The 18,450-nt window shown below is 32.7% G+C and overlaps 1 protein-coding gene across 1 annotated transcript; it reads right to left on the minus strand.

Moving 5' to 3' along the window:
• Positions 1–3,124: 3,124 nt before the first annotated feature.
• LOC112035362 (probable protein phosphatase 2C 60) lies at positions 3,125–15,294 on the minus strand. The gene is made up of 13 exons (XM_065764700.1): positions 15,108–15,294; positions 14,864–14,941; positions 14,131–14,253; positions 12,783–12,846; positions 11,569–11,677; positions 10,842–10,995; positions 10,054–10,180; positions 9,625–9,747; positions 9,213–9,289; positions 8,942–8,994; positions 7,759–7,813; positions 7,239–7,360; positions 3,125–3,523 (listed from the first exon to the last, which is right to left on the minus strand). Exons 3-13 carry the CDS (start codon positions 14,245–14,247, stop codon positions 3,460–3,462), a joined length of 1,065 nt encoding a protein of 354 aa, XP_065620772.1. The 5' UTR covers positions 14,248–14,253; positions 14,864–14,941; positions 15,108–15,294; the 3' UTR covers positions 3,125–3,459.
• Positions 15,295–18,450: the final 3,156 nt, after the last annotated feature.

Genomic DNA, 18,450 nt, shown 5'->3' on the forward strand with positions numbered 1-18,450 from the left:
CTCCGTCGCACTTGAAGATTAACTTTGATGGTGCAGTCTTCAAAGAAACAGAGGAAGCTAGGTTAGGCGTGATTGTGCGAGATTCTCATGGGATGGTGCTTGCTTCCTTGGCAGAGAAGATCACGCTTCCGTCCTCATCAGACGAAGTTGAAGCACTAGCAGCTGTTCGAGCTATTACCTTTGCTATGGACCTCAATCTACCCTCTTTTATTGTTGAGGGAGACTCGGAAGTGGTTATTTCAGCCTTAAGAAAGGGAGAGGATTCTTTCTCATGTTTTGGTCATTTGATTTCTTCTATTAAGCATTATTTAGTTTCTTGTAACTGTGTTCACTTCTCACACACTCGTAGGTCGGGTAACTCCGTTGCTCATTCTTTAGCGAGACATGCTAGAACTATTGATGGTTTTTATGTGTGGATGGAGGATGTTCCACCACAAATTGCTGATGTACTCTTAGCCGATTTTGGCTGATTTGCTTTCTATAAAGTTGAAGCCGGATTCTCAAAAAAAAAAAAAAAAAAAAGGGTTAGAGTAGAATTTCTATTTTGTATCCAAAAAAAAAAGAAAAAAAGAGGAGAATCTTCTTCTATATAGTATAGATAAGTTATGAATAAAAAAATTTCAAAAGAAAACTGACATCAAAGTAAACATCACTTATCCAGGAAACTAGTAACCTCAATACTTAACAAAATTATTTAAAGCGACATCAAGTTGAAGTTGACTAGGAAAATAGTTTAGGATAGGGTAAATTGCAAATTATATCCTTAAAGTTTGGGTTGTTTGGATTTTACACCCAATGTTTAGAAATTTGATTTTACACCCTAAAGATTTGGTTCATTAACAATTCACCTCCCACAATTAGTTTTTGCTATTAATATACATGTCCATGCTGACATATTTTATTTTTGCCAAATCAGCCCAAATGGTACCATTTTAGTGAAGACCAAAAGCAAAGTTGGCACAATCCAAACGTTTCCATTACTCTTCCCCAAGAAGAGTAATGCTATCGACACAAATTATTTTACAACATTTTTACAAACTGCTAATGTGGTAAATTCTTACTAGTTCTAATATGGACCCATTACTAACATCACATTTTTATTTACAATAGATATTTGGAAAATACTAAAGCCATATCAGGGGTTTATAAAAATGTTGTAAGATAGTTTGTGCCTATAGCATTACTCTTACCCAATGTCAAAACACAAACTCCAATCCTAAACTACACGGATTCAGCCAAGTTCTAAAATCAAAATCACCGGTATCAGCTACTCCCAAATCAAGTTCTAAACCCATCCACCTGAAAACTACTGGCGACGGCCACAGATATAAACGTTAGAGAAGCTGGAAGAAGGAAGATTATGGAAAGAGGATCTGACCGTTTACCCAACTTCTTCCTTTAACCTCTGTTAAGGCTACAGGAAAACTTGTCAAAAACAATTGTAATGAGTTCTTGATTTGAAATAGAAAAATAAAATTCATATAAAAAAAATAAAATTCCCGTATTTATATATTTTTCCAGTTAAAGATTGCATCCACTTGAGAAAATCTTGGCTCTGCCTAATGACAGAGGCAAATCAATTTTAACCATATGAATATTCTTTGTACATTCATCCTAGCTTTTCTAAGGAAAAACATATAACTCATCAGATGAGCAATTTTTAAAAGAGTAATTACGTGAAAATGTAAAAGCTTGCAAATTGAATGGATTAAGATGCGTATTTGCAAAGTAGTCACATGTGAGATGCAAGGAAGTCCTATCTGTTGGGGTAAATACAAGAAAAATTAGAAATAGTACAAGAGAAACTAAATTAAAAATACGGGATAATATTTGTTTGGGAGAAATTACACAATTATACCACAAATTACACAATTTTTGTTTGGAGTGAGGCGCGACACTCCCTCTCTTTAAGGAGAACACCCTTCTTTGCCAAGAACCTCTATTTTTGTGCGTCCAATGCTTTATAGTATTGTGTTATTTTTGCTGCTGTTGTTATGTTACAAATGATTTTGAATGAGTCTACTTATAGGTTAAAGTGCCTCATGAATTTGATTACACAAGTTAATCTAATTAATAAGGTCCATTTAATTTGATTTAGTGGGAGTTTTAAGATTAATAATTGAACATTATCTTGACGAGGTGAAGGTACATGTTTTAATGAATTAGATAATGAATTATCTAGATACTTGTTGTGCACATATCTAACTCAATTTCTTTTTCAATACAATGACTACACTAATTTATAATAAAGGAATCCATCTCCTTATTAATGTGGGATTCCACATACGACTAACTCCTTATCTCCAAATCAACTCCCATATCAATACATTTAAGTTACCAACTTTTTATTCACATTAATCAGTTTTTGGCAGCTGTGTTTTCAATTCTTGGACATCCTCTGATATCGTGGATAAGGCAATGATGGCCCCTCCTTATTTTCGTTGTAAATTCATGTGTTCGTTTCCATTGCGATGTTCTTTCATCCTAGCTTCATATTAGTCCCAACCCTACACATCTGGCACCAGAATTTGTGATGCTTGTGACTTCCATCTACTGGGAATTCATCACTGTTACTGTCTTTGGGTGTCTTACTGCCATTTAACAATGCCTCCTCGGCCTTCCCTTCATCATTGTTACTCTCCTCCTCTAGTGATGATGACTTAGAGAGATTATCTAATCCCTTGCTCCAGTTCTTGATCCATTACAAAACAAACTTTTGGACGGTTAAAAAGCCCACCAAAAATAAAAAGCAATTTCCAAATGAGTAATTACTTGAAAAAAGGTAGAAGCTTGCAAATTGAATGATAACCATTCTCCTTTTTCTTTTTAGGACGAGTATCTGCAACATTGTCACATGTGAGATGGGAGAAAAAAAGAAATGAGTATATCCTATTCGATTGTGAAATCCACAGACTATGATAGAAAGAATGCACGTACTCGATTCATGAAATAATTATTAAAAGAAAATTAGAGTACACAACAGCTATGCATGTATAGTTGAAATTGTGTGCAACTAGCATTGTCCAGCCAAAGCAACCTCAACTATCTTTCTCCTACTGGGTGTGCATAGTGGGAGATGAACTGAAAGGTGTGTGTGATTATAAACTGGAAAGAAAATCACACATTAGTAATGCCATTTTTTCCTTGCTCATATCAAGCTGAATCACAAGCAACTGGCTTGTATAGCATCATTAAAATATATGCATAGATGCTGTTCAGAGATGCGGTTGTTAATAAACTGTACATGTTATTTTAAGTAGTGATATTGTTGAATTCTCAAACCTAAACACGCAGAGCCAAAAACAATTTCTTAATATTTGATCCTTCCATTTTCTTACAGAGCCATCTACAGTTACAGATCCAAGGACTCAATATCAAGAATGTAGGGGATTCTCGTAATTTCTTCTTCCAATGAGAGTTATGCAGTATAGGATCTGATATGTGGATAGACTGCTGCAGCTACTTTGATTCAGGGTCAGCTGTTTTGGATGGTGAGGATTGCTCATCCACAGATGGAGNTACACTCACTTCTCCAACTTTGATATCTTTAACACGTCACTCTTCAGTTTTGTAATCTTTGACCTTTGACACACACACCCTTCACATGATTCACTTTCAAAAACTTTCAGATAGGAAGGTAGATGGAGGGAAATGATTTGGTTCCGGCCGAAATTTCGGCATGCCGGGCGAAATGAGTGTATAAAAAAAGTGTCGTCCTACATTATTTAATTGAAAAAAAAAAAAAGGTAAGAAATAAATGTGTTCTGACATTTGATTAAATCTTTACATAATTTTGGCAGTGAGGTATCTGAGAATTGAGGAAAAGAAAAAAATTTCCAATTTTGTGTTGGCTTTGACTTTAGCTTTACTCGTTTGGGTTTTTGCTAATAAAGAGTTAGAGACTAGTAAATTAATTATTATATTTACTAAATTAATTAAACTCGCTTGGGCTTTTGCTAATAAATTAATTAAATTATTATATTTTAACTAGCCTCTCGTGCGTGTGAGGCTTTTTTTTTTTTTTTTTTTTTTTTTGTAAATTTAATAATTTGCATTATTATAATTTAGAAATATATAATTTTATTTTTCAAACAAATAAAAAGATAAAATTTAGAGATAAACATTAATTATATATATATATATATATATTATATAATGCTAGAGATACAAACTATTTTACAAAAAAATTTACAAACTGTTGATTGGAGATGATTATTAGTATTAATGGTGGACCTAAATGAAAACTAATAAGAATTTAGTTACTTAATATTTTGTAAAAATGTTGTAAAATATTTGTGCTGTAACATTTTTTTTTTTTTGAATTGAGGAAAAATCCTAAATTTTAGAAATTTTCTTTTTGAATTCAAAATGAAATTTGTTATTTGACATTTATAACCCTTTTTAAATGAATTACATTTCATTAATGAGAGTATTTTTTAACACATAAAAGTCTAGTTGAAAGAGAAGAATCTAACACTGCATATCCTTGGTCGATGGTCACTCCACAAGTATAAGTACTTTGTGGGTGTAGGGGGCAAGGCCGAGGTTCAAGTCTCAAGAAGGGAGCTTTACATACATATGCACTTGAGAGATGTTACGTATACACTTAGATTAGGTTAGAGTAGAATTTCTATCTTGTATCAAAAAAAAAAAAAGAAAAAAAGAGGAGAATCTTCTTCTATATAGTATAGATAAGTTATGAATAAATAAATTTCAAAAGAAAACTGACATCAAAGTAAACATCACTTATCCAAGAAACTAGTAACCTCAATACTTAACAAAATTATTTAAAGCGACATCAAGTTGAAGTTGACTAGGAAAATAGTTTAGAATAGGGTAAATTACAAATTATATCCTTAAAGTTTGAGGTTGTTTAGATTTTACACCCCAACATTTTAGAAATTTGATTTTACACCCTAAAGTTTGGTTCCATTAACAATTCACCTCCCACAATTAGTTTTTGCTATTAAATACATGTCCATGCTGACATATTTTATTTTTGCCAAATCAGCCCAAATGGTACCATTTTAGTGAAGACCAAAAGCAAAGTTGGCACAATCCAAACGTTTCCATTACTCTTCCCCAAGAAGAGTAATGCTATCGACACAAATTATTTTACAACATTTTTACAAACTGCTAATGTGGTAAATTCTTACTAGTTCTAATATGGACCCATTACTAACATCACATTTTTATTTACAATAGATATTTGGAAAATACTAAAGCCATATCAGGGGTTTATAAAAATATTGTAAGATAGTTTGTGCCTATAGCATTACTCTTACCCAATGTCAAAACACAAACTCCAATCCTAAACTACACGGATTCAGCCAAGTTCTAAAATCAAAATCACCGGTATCAGCTACTCCCAAATCAAGTTCTAAACCCATCCACCTGAAAACTACTGGCGACGGCCACAGACATAAAACGTTAGAGAAGCTGGAAGAAGGAAGATTATGGAAAGAGGATCTGACCGTTTACCCAACTTCTTCCTTTAACCTTTGTTAAGGCTACAGGAAAACTTGTCAAAAACAATTGTAATGAGTTCTTGATTTGAAATAGAAAAATAAAATTCATATAAAAATAAATAAAATTCCCGTATTTATATATTTTTCCAGTTAAAGATTGCATCCACTTGAGAAAATCTTGGCTCTGCCAAATGACAGAGGCAAATCAATTTTAACCATATGAATATTCTTTGTACATTCATCCTAGCTTTCTAAGGAAAAACATATAACTCATCAGATGAGCAATTTTTAAAAGAGTAATTACGTGAAAATGTAAAAGCTTGCAATCTTTTTTTTTTTGAGAGAGTTTCAACCTATGGCGTCCGCTTCTGATAATAGCTCTTTCTCATCAGACCAAGACACCAATCAGTTTTTGGTGTAGGCGGGAATTGAACCCCAGATCTCTTATACAACCATCAGAGACTTTACCAGTTGAGCTAACTGGAACCCACTAAAAGCTTGCAAATTGAATGATTAAGATGCGTATTTGCAAAGTAGTCACATGTGAGATGCAAGGAAGTACTATCTGTTGGGGTAAATACAAGAAAAATTAGAAATAGTACAAGAGAAACTAAATTAAAAATACGGGATAATATTTGTTTGGGAGAAATTACACAATTATACCACAAATTACACAATTTTTGTTTGGAGTGAGGCGCGACACTCCCTCTCTTTAAGGAGAACACCCTTCTTTGCCAAGAACCTCTATTTTTGTGCGTCCAAATGCTTTATAGTATTGTGTTATTTTTGCTGCTGTTGTTATGTTACAAATGATTTTGAATGAGTCTACTTATAGGTTAAAGTGCCTCATGAATTTGATTACACGAGTTAATCTAATTAATAAGGTCCATTTAATTTGATTTAGTGGGAGTTTTAAGATTAATAATTGAACATTATCTTGACGAGGTGAAGGTACATGTTTTAATGAATTAGATAATGAATTATCTAGATACTTGTTGTGCACATATCTAACTCAATTTCTTTTTCAATACAGATGACTACACTAATTTATAATAAAGGAATCCATCTCCTTATTAATGTGGGATTCCACATACGACTAACTCCTTATCTCCAAATCAACTCCCATATCAATACATTTAAGTTACCAACTTTTTATTCACATTAATCAGTTTTTGGCAGCTGTGTTTTCAACTTCTTGGACATCCTCTGATATCGTGGATAAGGCAATGATGGCCCCTCCTTATTTTCGTTGTAAATTCATGTGTTCGTTTCCATTGCGATGTTCTTTCATCCTAGCTTCAGTATTAGTCCCAACCCTACACATCTGGCACCAGAATTTGTGATGCTTGTGACTTCCATCTACTGGGAATTCATCACTGTTACTGTCTTTGGGTGTCTTACTGCCATTTAACAATGCCTCCTCGGCCTTCCCTTCATCATTGTTACTCTCCTCCTCTAGTGATGATGACTTAGAGAGATTATCTAATCCCTTGCTCCAGTTCTTGATCCATTACAAAACAAACTTTTGGACGGTTAAAAAGCCCACCAAAAATAAAAAGCAATTTCCAAATGAGTAATTACTTGAAAAAAGGTAGAAGCTTGCAAATTGAATGATAACCATTCTCCTTTTTCTTTTTAGGACGAGTATCTGCAACATTGTCACATGTGAGATGGGAGAAAAAAAGAAAATGAGTATATCCTATTCGATTGTGAAATCCACAGACTATGATAGAAAGAAGTGAGGATTGCTCATCCACAGATGGAGGGGACTGAATGGGTTTCTTGAACTGCACCAAGACCATGGTCATGTTGTCGCATCCCTCACCACCAGCTGTTGATGGTGCCAAACACCTATCAAGTACTCTCTCACACACCACAGAAAGCTTGTTTTCCTGCATGAGTTACAGTTTTCAGCGTCAAACAGGCTGAAATATTACAATTGTAAGGCGTATATAGTCCCACTGGATCAACTAGCCAAATATATATAGTATTCCTTAATCAGTTGTTGAGCAACATTTTATTCAGGCACCACTTGAATGGCAGGTCAGAACTTAAAATTCTTACCATAACCAAAGCACAGACAAAACTAAACTGCTGTTTCTTCTCACAATTTCTTTGAAACCGAACATTTGTGATCTCAAATTTTTAACTCAGTATTAGCTTAACATTCATGCACTGATAGGTCATTATCCCTCACTCTATTTATTTATTTATTTTTGGTAAGACTTGCTGAATATTAATCAAACTGCATTGTCAAGTTTTTAAAAAGAGAGGAGACCTATGCACTCACCACGCGTAGTTGTTCATGAACAAAATCGACCAGTTGCTGGCTTGACATGCAATCCCTGAAAGGAATTAACAGGACAGTAAACATCATAAATTAAAATTTGTATAAACTGAAAGCAACCAAGTAATTAAAATAAAATCAACAGATACAATATATATATACATATAAATGATTTTCTTTTTAAAAAAAGCTTCACTAAGAGAACTACAAATTAGAGCAAGGTGGAAACTAAGTTACGGATAATAAAAATAATTTTAATATACTGTAATACTGGTCAATCAATAGCATGTAATTAGAAATTTTCCAGCAACCATTATTCGCAAAAGATATTGAAAATCTACATTGATATAATGCACCTAGCTTAATTCTCTTCCTTATTGTATCCTATATTATGTTTTGCTCCCATCTAAACATCCACTCAGAGGGATTCAATTATAATGTAGAATTTTGTAAAATGCTAACTACAATCCACCAACATTAATCTTTGTCTCTCAGCAAAAGAAATAAATTTTTTTTTTGGGTGTCTGATCACTTGGAATAAATTTTGGCCAAAGGCAACAGTAGTTATGGTTCAAGAAACCTTACAAGTCATGACAATATCATCAAACGTTAATACTCTTTTGATGACAATTTAAAACTTTCCAAAATCACAAAGACTCTCTCTCTCTCCCCACCCACCTTGTATAATGTCCATGATTTCTCATTATATAGCTATAGAGAGAAGAAAATAATTTGTCATACCTAGATTGACAATTTGTCTCCATTGGGCTAGCTATGCATGGTTTCCTCTAGGGTAACAAATATAATGCAACAAGAGCGTGTACCAATTACTTATACAGCCACAATGACATACGCCTCATTAAATAAAATTCCATTTCAAGAGGTTCTGTTTCAAACAAGAGGAGCTTAAATTCATTATTAGTAGCTAACGTGTCTTAATAATTTGGAAGCACATATAAAATACATTGGCTTAGTGAGCCCAACTTCCTTAAAAGATTTGACAAACTTCAAAACCAAATCTGGAAGGGAAATGCCAAAGGCCTTGTAACTGAATTGGCACTTCCCCATGTACAAAGTGCTTGAGGGTCTAGGGGGGAAAGGGTTCAAACTGCGAGGTTAGCAACATGTTGTAATTATTTCTCAAAAAAAAAAAAAAAAATCTGGAAGGGAAAGTTAAGATGCTTACCAGATACCATCACATGCTAACACGATAAAATCATCATCATCACAAAGCTCAACCTTGAGAAAAAAATAATAATCAATGGAATACCAATGTTTAAGAAGTTTCAATCTTGGGAAAAATAAAATAAATTAAAATTAGAGAGATGCTAAAGCAATAATGCAAAACATGTAGAAATGTTGGAGATTTGATCTCCAAAGTGACCATATTGCAAAGAAAAACACAAAATGTAATAAAAATGTCATCAACTTATGACAGGATAACACGATATACATACAGTGTTTATATCTGGATTGGCAGTTACATTTTGCTTTTCAGCAGGCAAATATTTATTCTGCTTGAATTCCATGTCACCTGCAGTAAATGGAAACTACATCAGTCTGTAAACTTCATAACACATCCCCCACTCTCTCTCTAGAAACACATGTTATGACCCATACATATATATATACATGTGTGTGTATATATGCATGTATATTCAATTTGACGAAAAGATAGCACTGGGCTTGTACTAGTGGTATCTAACTGCCTCTACTGAAGAAGCTCCCAGACCACGTCCACAAGTTTCACACTTTCACTTCAGCTTAAGGTATGAGCACAGGCCAGCACCTTAAAGCAAAATATCAAAAGATCGACTTGAAGTTTCAAAAGCTTGCTTTTAGAGGTTCACATGCATGTTGATAAGATACCTATAGCTCTAGCAAGATTTAAACTGCCATTGACTCGTCCTGCATGTATAAAACCACCAGCCTTTAAAATCCTATCCTTCTCAACCTCAAGATCAGGTTTGTGATCCCTAGACAGATTGTATGCTGAAAAAGAGAAGCCACAGGTCCCAGTGAGAGAGAGAGAGAGAGAGAAGAGAGAGAGAGAGATCAGAAGCCATAATAAGAACCAGGAATTAAAATTCTGGATAGAGAACTTTCATTTTATTTACCATTTTTTGGGATCTGCTCCAGTATTTAGCATATTATCATCGTCTAATAATTTTGATATAATCTTTGTATACTTGTTAGAGTTCAAATTAGAAGATGTCTTTAAACATCCTTGGCTAATAATAATGTTTTTTAATAATCAGCAACAAACATGCTGAAGAACTCCTGTAAATTATAAAATTACCTGACCCTTCCTAGATATCACACAACGAGAATCACCAGCATTTGCAACAATAAGTTGGTAGTTTCTAATAATGGCAACACAAGCCGTGCTCCCAGAAGTTGGTCCAGCGAAATCAGAATGAGGCCCCTGGTAAAAAGTGTGTTTAAAACAAAAGAAGATATGGCCAAATTAATTACTTTTTCTCAAATTCCATACACCAAAAGAACCACAATATACATTGGCCCAATACATCATCTGTCCTTGATATATATATCCTATAAACTCATTTACAAAGATGACCGCACTTTTATGATTAAGATGATTGCTACTAAGAATTTCCCAAAAAAAAAAATATTCATCCTCAAAATTAAATGAAAGAACAAATGAAATACTCTGCATCCCTATGTATCAAATGATGAACAAATTGATAGATGTAATACAGGTATATCATGTATCGCATTACAAATTCGATTTCACCTCATGAGAGTACCACATAAGCAATTATATTTTTGTAGATGAGAGCATTTGTGCATGTAGTATGCATGCACACAAGCATGTATACAGAATTTGTCACACCTAGATAAGAAATGGAAATGAGGTCAACAATTAAGTTTCATTAAAATAAAAAATAAAATAAAAAAGGTCACACATGCATACAGAAGGTCACACCTAAATGTGAAATGGAAATGAGCTCCATTTACTGAGCGATGTAAATATGAATAAGATAAAAGCAAAAAATGGATCAACCAGATCAATGCTGACTGCAGAAGACAGTAACTTTGATAATTTATTTGATTCTTGCACCTACCTCCTCAAAAGCCCACTCATCAACATGGTCATTACTATCACTGCCCCTTGGAGACCAAATCAACCCTTCTATCATGCCAGTAAACTTGTTTATTTTATCGCCCAAAACAGCTAACTCCCTCCAACCCCTCTGTCCACGCATCATTTCATCCATTCTGCATAACCCAAATAGTAATAATTGGAACGGCAAATGAGACCATGAGTGCAAAAGTAGCAGCATGACAATGGAGCTATAAACCCATAAAAAAGTTGAAAGCCATTGGTAAAGGACCTAAATAATGAGCTTATTATATTCTATATCTCACACACACAACTTAATTACATACAAGAAAGTATTTAGGTATTCAAGTCATAAAATTACACTTATCTGATGTTAAATCCAAAAATTGAGATGAGTCTAAATTATTTAAGTCAGGAGTTCACAAATTGAGATTGTGAGACTTATTGACAGTACATACACAAATGTGCGCATGCAAGCAGGCAGGCATACATGCACAGTATTTAAATATATATATATATATATATTATATTATGCTACCAAAACTCTAATGATGCATTTGCAAAACCAATTACTTATATAAAAAAATCTGGAGCACAGTGTTGGGTATGACATTATGAAGCACAACAGCAGATTGTATGACCACTATAGAAAATTACTATATATGTAACAATAATCACTAGGAAATGATGAAAAGGAACCTAAAACTCAAAAAATTAAATTATTTAACCTGAAAAATGCTTTCTGAACAGAAGTTCCTATCTCTCCAGCTGAATATGCTTCATTCCTAAGCATCTGTTGATGAAGATACTTGGCACAGAACTTTGCAACCACCTTACCTGAAATGCCATTGGATTTTACATGAGTACAATTATCCTAATTACTATTACACAAAGATAAGATAATTGCTAACAAGAAGCAAATTGGAAGGATAAAAGCATAACAAATAGAAATGCCCAAGCACCCAAGAATCTAAAGCTTGAATCGTGGAACATCAGTTTTCCTCAAGGCTAATAATCTATAATCTTGAGAAGCACAACAAACAAGACTTTCATCCTTCTAGATATAAGAATTATATTTATTACGTGTTGAACCTTGAGAACTAAAATCCATGCCATTTGGTAGAATCAAGCCCTGCTGCTCTGGACACTGGGATGAGACTCTATTCTAAGCACCACACATCTTTTCATTTTCACCTATAGACTCAAAATGATTATATAAATTACATACAGACAAACAAGCAGTGTTAGTTCCTTAGCTTTGCTGACCCAGATATGAGCTCTCAAACAGCTTCAGAAAATGTATTTATAATGGACAAAGCCTAAAGATGGATACTGCAAGAAATCTTACATACAAATGAACTGCTAAATAAACAATTTCTTGCCCTTCACTGGAAAAGCAAAAGCATGCACATATATTTGAAGCTAAATCAAAGTTAATAAAAAGAGAAAAAATAGAGCTCAAATTTTCACAGTTCTAAGATTCTGAGATTGAAACTAGAAACAACAAACCATAACTAACCACACATAATGAAACCAGTAGCAACCAGTTGAGAATAGCACCAAAAAACCAAATATATTATGTTTGAAATTATATTATAATTTTATAAATACATAAATTTGCATTATAGCAACCAATCTGCATGATTAATGCATACAAAAAAGTTTATTCAATCCTCCAATTAAGAAAATACAATTTAGAATTCCGAAAAGGAAATTGAAGAAAGGCAGATCAGATCTGATGTAATCCCCTTCAAATTGTAATGTAATCAACCACTTGTGGATTAATTAATCAAATTATACTATTCCTAATAACAGCATAACTAATAACTGGAAACTAACACGAAGATAAATTGATTATGTTGCCAAACATACAAGTCCCTATTACATTAGTAGAATCAGCCATCTATCATAGATTCATGTACTTGAACTTGCCAATTCTTACCTCCATGGCCATCATAAACACCAAAGAATGAAGTGGATGGATCAAGATCAGGGAACGCAGCATGCTAACAAAAATAATAATCATATTAACCAACAGGCTAATGGTAAATCTATAAAAAAAAAATAATAATAATAATAACAATAACAATAACAATAACAATAATAATTAAGTTAAGTCAACAGATAAATCAAATAAGTCCAGATAATGTGAATATCACAAGTCACAAAGATAAATATTTACTTCTGTATTCCTATAGAAGCTACGTCATAAATTATCAACAGATATGAAGCAATAACAACAAAACATTATTGATACAGGTATACTGCATCCAATAAACTTAAAGCCCTCAAAAATATACATAAACAATATGGGTGTGTCTGTGTGTGTATACACACATAACAAACACACTCACAATCAAAATGTAAATCCAAGTATCTGACATGCGCACCACAAATTTCTCATGACAACAGTTGACATCTTAAAACGGCCATATGCAATGCATAAGGCTCTCGCTTCTGCAGGATCTGGGAGAGGTAAAGAAACATGTATAGGGGGAAAGATTCCGGCTGATGTGCAATATGTTACCAAATATAAAACAAATGAGTCCATTACTCTGTAATCAGGATGAGAACTAAACAGATTGTATAGCAATTAGCCTAGTTGAAAAAGTACAAATTTTACAGCTGCAAATACCTCATGAAAGATAATGCACATAAAAAATTTGTCACCAAAATTAGTTTAAAACAGAAGATGATAATTAAAAAGATGCCAGAATTTTCTCAATCATAGACCATTTCAAAAACTTCAAACATTCACCATTTTCAGGTACTGGTCTTGCTTTTTAAAAAGATGAACAAAAGAAAAAGGCACAAACGTATCCAAAAAATCTACCCTCTTAATCTTACAAATGTTTAAAATTCCAAATTTGGAATTTTTGAGTACATTTGCTTCCTCTATCATTTGGGGCTCATTGACTTTTATGGGGAGGATGCGTCCGACCCCCTATCCCCCATACCCAACCCCCTGCTCTCCCCTTTCTCAGTGACAATCATGTGGCAGATTGCCAAATTTGGGATAACAAAATTTGAGAAGAGAAAAAACGTATACAGAGGAGGAGATAATGGATATTGTATTGATATTTTCTATCACACCTGGATAATAGAGATAACAATTAACAGTGGATAACACAGTGCAGTATATTTTCACGCCCAATCACTTTATAGTTAACCCAATTCCACTTATATCACATAAACCAAATATAGAAACAAGCAAAGAAGTAGTTAATCTGTAATAAAACAGGATTTATGTAGTAATTTAGAAAGAGCAAAGCATTCATTAAATTACTCACAGCATCTTCCATGGTTGCACGCCAACCTTGCATTGATGATAAACCATACCTAAGCCTATCATTCTCCCCATCATCAGAGAACTTTTCAGTTTTGGGAGTGCTGAGGTATATACCCATATTTACCTGAAACCATAAACCATAGCTTCTGTTTATGACAAGTAACTATTAGTTAAAAATTGGAATAAAAGCATGCCAATAAAACACCCCCACCGAATATACAAAATGTAAAAATTAAAAATATAATATAATAAAAGCTCAAACAAAATTCAGAATCCTAATTGAGACTGTATACAGAAAGAATCTGCACTAGACAGGGGCTAATTAACAGCTTGTCACTTTCTGGTAATTAAAATAAATTAAACATATAAGAATTAAGATTAAGTTATTAATAGATCAAACGTGACTTGTGAGATCAAAATCCATTACAACATGCCCACATCATGCAAACCAATTTAGCAACGATCTAAGGTCCAAAACAAGAATTACCCATCATTTGAAAAGGCTCATAGACATTCAAGACCCACAAAACAAACTTAAAGAAAAGAAAAATCTGTATATAAATAAAAAGTTGAAGCAATCCCACATGTTCATGCAAGATCTAATTATGAAAAAACAACACCAAAGCATAAAATATGAAAGACCCAGATGCCAAATTTGCGTCTAAATTAATTATAAACCTCCATTGAAACACAACAACAGGGGAAAGAAAAAAAGAGTAGAGGTGTGGGCATACCCACAAAACGCCCGATTGGGTTGTCTGTAAAGGGTTGGAGATTAGAAGCCTCAAAAACCCTCACGGAATGAATGAAATCTATAAGAAGAAAATTTGAGGAAATGGGTGAGAGAAGAAACGAACCAAAGAGACACACATGAAGATATTTTTAAGAAAGAGAGAGAGAGAGAAACTCAACAGTTCAAAAAACAACAAATTGAATAGAGAAAAATAGACACAGAGAGAGAGAGAGTAGAGAGGGGACTTTTTATTCGAAGACTGGGAGATTCCGGTGACTGTTGATGAACTAATTGTGTTGAATGTGAATGTGATGTGTTGTGGTGTGGCCAATGTGTTTTTTTCCAACAACTCACAAACACACTCTCTCTTTCTCTTTCTTCTCTTTCTTTCTCTCTCTAAAATATCATCCTCGTCTATCTTTCTTTGGAAGTAGTAATAGTAAAATGTTGCTGTTGTTGTCTGTTGTTTTTATTTTTATTTTTTTTTAATATCTTGTTTTCTCTCTTCGCATATCACTGATTTTAATCAGATTAGTTTATTACACACACTCTCTCATTGTCAGACTCTGTCTCTTACTCTTGACTACGGAGACAGCAGAAGCTCAATAATTCCCAAACTTGAACTGGGCTGGTCCGAATTTGACATGATCAACCGTGTAAAAAACCTCCAGTTTTTCCAACTCCCATGTTAATTTTTTTGACTTTTTTGTCTTTCAGTTTTATTCTTTGTCGGTTCACTCTCACCTAATAATCGGTGATATTGCAAATTGATAAGATTGTTTTCATTTATACTACTACTACTAGTATTATGGCCGTGATGCACGATTTAATAAAAAATATTTTGATAATATAATTAAATTTAATAATAAATAATGACAAAATAATTAATTCAAAATTTAAGATTAAAAAATAAATTATACTTATATATTTAAAAGAAATTTAATTTTTATTTCTTATTTTGATATTTAAATAATTTGTTTTAGTATTGATTTCATTCAAATGGTTATAAGTTATATTAACCCTAAACTAGCATATGTATCTATATGTAACATTCTAAATTAGTAAATAAAAATATAATACTCTAGCTTTTTTTTTTTTGAGGAACCTATAATACTCTAGCTTAATGTAATATTCTAACTTGCTAATAAATAAATATAACACACTAACTTAAAGTAACGTTTGTAATTGTATTGTGTTTTAGCCTTTAAGAACACATATATATATTTTTTTTATCATAAAAAAAAAAAAACACAGATATTAATATTACACATTAAAAAAAATAATGAATTCAATAATTGAAACGGTTGAAAACAAAATTAAGCCAAAACCTCAATTCATTAATGAAAAAATATCCAAAATTTTGAACTTAAAAAAAAAAACGGAGTTAAATAAAGATAGACTTACATAGAAATTTGAACGGATGAATTCTCTCGTATCCAATTTCATGTTTGATAGCAAATTTTGCTTTTAATTAAATAATGTAGATTACATTGAACAAAGCACCAAACAAAAGTCATAACAAATTAAATCCATTATAAAATATTGATGTCAACAACAAATAATCATGTAATAAGAAATTAAAAAATACAAATATATTGCTTGACACTTAAAGGTGTGACCAAATATAGAATTCCAGCCTATCTATAAAACTTGTTAATAAAAATCATATTATATATAATAAAAGGCAACAAATACACAAAATCTATTCAATTTGAAGAAAAAAAAATTACCTACAGGGTTGTAGGTAGGCCAGAGAGGAGAAATGAAGAATATAGCAAATAATTTTAAAATACGTAGCAGAAATAATAAAACACCAAAAAAACTGTGTATATATGTAGTGGGAATTTTAGTTTGTGAAAAAGATAATATGAACAAAAAGAAATAGTTTAGGTGAAACTCAAATAATTTTTTTTTTTTACTTTATTATTAGGAAAAAGATGACATAAGATGCAAATTTATCCATAAAAAAAAAAACGTAGGAAAAAAAAATGCAAGTTCTATCTTTTTTTTTTTTTTCCTTTTATGTTTTTTTAAAGAAACGTAGGAAAAAAAATGCAAATTCGATCTTTTTTTTTTCTTTTACGTATTTTTATCTCTCTTTTTTATTTAAATTCTATCTTTAGGTAATTCTATTCTATTGATTTTAGGTTTTGTTGATAACATTTTAGATAAACACAACTATTATAATTGTAAATCAAATACTTCTTTTTTTCATTACTTGATTTGTCATATATATCCAAAAAATATTTATATATCTATTCTTAAAATTTAAAAATTTATTAAAATTTCAGCAATTTGGTAAAGTCACTTGATGCAACCACAGCGTCTAACCCTAATTTTTATTATATATAATATGATATGATTTAAAAGTTTCTTTGGTTTGGGATCTTCAATTTTGTGGTTAAAAAAATATCACTACGAGTTAGGTTTAAATAGGACATTTCCATAAAAATATATCTTTAATTCCCTATAAAATAGAATCACTTTTCCACTTGGTTTTTCATACTCAACTCTCATATCTCTCCCGTATTTCACGCCGCTTTTTTACTTTTTTTTTTTCTTTTTTCCTTTATCCTTACTCTAATCTCACGGTTTTTTTTTATTTCTTTCCAAATCTCCTCTTTTTTATTTTGGAAAATAAAAAACTCCTACTATTAAAAAACCACTACTATTCAATGTCTTTAATACTCCTTATTGGTTCTCTAATTGTTTAAACTTAAACCCAATCATGCTTATGATCCTCGGACCAGGTGATTTTTAGTTAATACTTTTATGCTTTCATTGATACTGAAGGTTATTTTTAGAATAAGTCTTGGCTGGCATTATTAACCCTGTTTAATATCAACTCTATCCAGCTTTTATAATACTTGTTCATCACTTAACAGTAATTTTTCTATACTGTCCTCTTCGGAATCAATTTTAGTTATATATATTATCAGCGAGGTAAAGTGATTATGTGTGCCTACATTATCATAATTACGAAAAGAAGTTACTTATGACAAAGGAAAACCATATGGCATGCAATAAATACACCAAAGATAAAATAGAAACTGCTTCATTGATTGAAATTGAATAATTTACAATCCCTTATGTGAAGGGGGAACAGCAAAAAAAAAAAAAAATAATAAACAAAAAATAAACAAATAAACAAATAAAAGAGCCTACAGTCTAAGTTTCTATTAGGGCTTGGTCTTTGGGTTCTGAGGATGCTTCCTTTTCTCCCAAGCCCTCGCCTTTTTCCTTAGGTAGCTCAGTAGGGAGGCTCTAATCACCTGGCTGGTTGGAATCCTTGGTAGGCTCAAGGATGACTGGGGGAGCTTGGTCGACCAAAGGCAGCTCCGAGACCTCTGGGAGTTGTGTTGGAGGAGGGGCATCAGCTTCTGGAAGCTCTCGGATTTCTGGGTCATAAAAAATACTCTTAGGCAGCCTCAGGTCAGAGTCAGCAAGCACTCCAGCACCATCCAGTGCCTTGCCCCAGGTCATGTCGCAGTAGTCCTGGGCGACTGAAGCAAATTGCTCAGTAAGACCCTTTTCCGTCATCTCCACTCCCAGTTGGTAGGACGCTTTCTTTTTGGCCTCGGTCGCCTC

Source organism: Quercus suber, unplaced genomic scaffold (assembly GCF_002906115.3).
Source record: "Quercus suber isolate HL8 unplaced genomic scaffold, Cork oak 2.0 scaffold_578, whole genome shotgun sequence".
NCBI classification, from domain to species: Eukaryota; Viridiplantae; Streptophyta; class Magnoliopsida; order Fagales; family Fagaceae; genus Quercus; species Quercus suber.